Genomic DNA, 3,588 nt, shown 5'->3' with positions numbered 1-3,588 from the left:
AAAAAAAAAAAAAAAAAATGCCACAGCATAAAATGCTAAACATGTTTAAAAAATTAACATAAGGACAGTCAAATAAAAACAAATAATGGCTAATTTTAAAATATTGTTTAAAAACCAAATCAAATATTCCTGTCTGTTAATTTGATATAGTGTATTTCTTTTTTTTTTGGAGACAGAGTCTCACTCTGTCACCCAGGCTGGGGTGGAGTGCAGTATGGCGATCTTGGCTCACTGCAACCTGCGCCTCCTGGGCTCAAACAATTCTCCTGCCTTACCCTCCCAAGTAGCTGGGACTACTGGCGCACGCCACTATGCCCGGCTAATTTTTTTGTACTTTAGTAGAGACGGGGTTTCACCGTGTTGCCCAGGCTGGTCTCAAACTCCTGAGCTCAGGCATCCACCCCCTTCAGCTTCCCAAAGTGCTGGGATTGCAGGCCACCCTGCAAACCACCGCGCCCAGCCTCAGGGCATTCCTTTTTAGTACATACCTAACCTGAAACATTCAGCAAGTTTAATACTTTTGGATGTTTTTTACAAATGTTTGGTAATAGTTACGCTTATTGATAGTTGTGATACGGAAATTTAAGAAGTAAGCATATTGATACAAATTTAATTTTATAGTATATAAAATATTGTTACTAGTTAAAAACACCTTTATGTTTAATCAGCAATAAAATGTTTGACTTTTACAGTAGAAGTATTTGTTTTAATGACAATATTACGATTTACAAATGCAGCATATTTTCTGGTTGATAGTTTTGGAATATTCTGAGCTAGTTTTTGCATTGTTTCCCTCAGTCATTGCTGAGGACTTTTTTTTTTGAACTATGCCTTCCAAATAAGAAAAACTGTACCTAAATTAAGTATTGTATTAAGTGGCCTCCACGCAGAGGTTTCTAACCTTTCCAGCTATTAAACTGCTGTAGGGAAGGATAAAATTGGTATAACAAAGGCGTTGTCTGTAAATCATATCATATCTGCCTGAAAACCAGGACTATATACATTTTTTAAGATAACTTTGTTTCATGTGTAGCTTTTATGCCTAAGGAACCTAGTGAGCATAAAATACTAAGCTACATCTAATTTTTTCTCTACACAGTTGTAAAATCTAGATGTCATTAGTATTATTTCATACACAATTTTTCATGAACTAATACATATTTTTAAGGGTTAAAGCATGTATCACAGGGCTGGGCACGGTGGCTCATGCCTGTAATCCCAGCACTTCAGGAAGTCAAGGTAGGTGGATCACCTGAAGTCAGGAGTTTGAGACCAGCATGGCCAACATGATGAAACCCCATCTCTACTAAAAACACAAGAATTAGCCGGGCATGGTGGCGGACGCCTGTAATTCCAGCTACTCGGGAGGCTGAGGCAGGAGAATTGCTTGCACCCGGGAGGTGGAGGTTGCAGTGAGCCAGGATTGCACCATTGCACTCCAGCCTGGGCGACGAGAGCGAAACTCCATCTCAAAAACAAAAACAAAAAAGCATGTACCACATACCTATTTTGTTTGACCATTTTTCCTTTTTTTGTTCTTTTCTGTAGCTTTTCTGCAGTTAGATAAAAAAGGACCACAAAAACATCACTTTGATCAGCCTCCAATGGCACCTGGGAAAAACTACTCTTTCACAAGAGAAGAGGTAAGACAGATCGATCGGGAAAATCAGAGGCTTTTGAAAGAACTGTCAAGACAGGCAGAAAAACCAGGAAGCAAAAGTACAATTCCTAGATCGGCTGATCATCCCCCAAAGTTATATCACAGCGCTCTCAACAGACAGAAGGAACAACAAAGGATTGAGAGAGAAAACTTGGTAAGTAACTGACATAGTCATCAAAGAAAATGTGTTTACACTGATTTGTACATCCAGCTCACAGGAAATCTAAATATAGCCAAATTTTCAAACTTCATTACATAAAAGCAGGCACGGATATATATGGTATGAAACATATGATGTGCTGTAAGTCTGGGAGATAACAATATGTATTCTTTTTATCCAGGAAACTATATATTAAGAGACCATTGGCCAGTTGCAGTGGGTCATGCCTATAATTCTAGCACTCTGGGAGGCCAAGGTGGGCAGATTGCTTGAGGCAAGGAATTTGAGACCAGACAGTGCAACTTGGCAAAACCCCAGCTCTACCAAAATTACAAAAATTAGCTGGGCGTGGTGGCACGTGCCTGTGGGGTCCCAGCTATTCCGGAGGCTGAGGTGGGAGGAACATCCAAACCCAGGAGGCAGAGGTTACAGTGAGCCAAGATTCCACCGCTGGACTCCAGCCTGGGCAACAGAGCCAGACAGACTCCATTTCAAAAAAAAAACAACAACAAAAACCATTAAAGGAAAATATTGAAAGCTTCATTATTTATTTGACTAGGTCAATTAAATCACTACCGTAGAACAGGAAATGGTATCCAAGGGTCAGATACAGTGTATCTTCTGTGAAGTAACTAGTCACTAGCAAATCTCTACTTTATTATGTCCTGGAAAGCTAAAATAAATTGGATATAATTTATTCTAAAGGATCAGTACATCTCGAATAGGCCAAATTATTAGTCTATTACTTAAATATATGAAACATTGATTATTACAAATCATATAGTTTTATATTCTAAGAAAATAAATATGGGAACTGTTGAAAATCTTCACGTATAAAATATTATCACAGGATTTTTTTTCATAACATTTAGATCATAATAATTGCTGATATTTACTGAGCTCTTACTAAACACTAGACATTGTTCTGAGTACCTTCCAAATATTAACTTACTGAATTCTGACAACAATTCTTGGAAGTAGATAACTATTTTTATCCACATCTTACAGATGAAAAAACTGAGGCTTCATTTAGCACAGAGCTACTAAATATGCAGCTAGGCTGAGATTTTAAACCTGGGTAGTCTTTCAAACTAGAATTAGACCCTTAATGAACATGTAAACACAGAGCTAAAATAATTTAGAAAGCTATTAAAATTATTAAGACCCTTTTGAAAATTAACCCTCTTTATGTTACCAGTGTAGTCCTATGTAACCATATACTTACCTAAACTTGTAACAACTGTTTTGCACATTTCTTTGTTATCATACTAACCCCAAGAACTGGGAAGCTAGGGATTACTGTTTACAAAAACAGCAGTCTTGAACCCTTCAGGAGGATGACCCTGCATGTGGCAAGGAACAGAAAACGAAGCTAGGTGAAATGAGGTTGGTAGGACCTGAGCTACATGATAGCTTTCCACACATCACTTCAGCAGTATTCAAGGTTCATTCATGTTTCATGAACATTTGAAATTCCTGTATGTCACAAACACTTGGGATTACTTCCTTTGTTTGCGCCCTTGCACTGGGCTCTGGGCCTATCTCATTTAATAAGCAATTACATCATGCATACTATTTTACAAATGTTAGGTATTATATCCTGAGAGCAGTCTGACAGTTACCGTAGTTATAGAAGAGTAAAAGAGACACTGAGCGGGCAGTTGTGGAGAAGAAAAAAGCTGCTTTAGGAAGTGCACCAGGTGTTAATTTTGATCCAGTGGAGGTGGTACTCAGCAGCCTTACTCATGAGGCTCAGAAAACACAAAGA

At 38.2% G+C, this 3,588-nt stretch overlaps 1 protein-coding gene across 3 annotated transcripts in view; it reads left to right on the top strand.

Annotated features, from left to right (window-relative positions):
- CFAP97 (cilia and flagella associated protein 97) overlaps positions 1-3,588 on the top strand; it is a 37,616-nt gene that overhangs the window by 25,430 nt on the left and 8,598 nt on the right. For all 3 annotated transcript variants that reach the window (XM_017506918.2, XM_017506919.2, XM_017506917.2), the window contains exon 3: positions 1,549-1,814. In XM_017506918.2, coding sequence (XP_017362407.1) covers positions 1,549-1,814 — 266 coding nt within the window. The remainder of the gene's footprint in view (positions 1-1,548; positions 1,815-3,588) is intronic.

The sequence above is a fragment of the Cebus imitator genome, unplaced genomic scaffold (genome assembly GCF_001604975.1).
Source record: "Cebus imitator isolate Cc_AM_T3 unplaced genomic scaffold, Cebus_imitator-1.0 Scaffold365, whole genome shotgun sequence".
NCBI classification, from domain to species: Eukaryota; Metazoa; Chordata; class Mammalia; order Primates; family Cebidae; genus Cebus; species Cebus imitator.
This window is presented reverse-complemented; position numbering and strand designations above follow the sequence as displayed.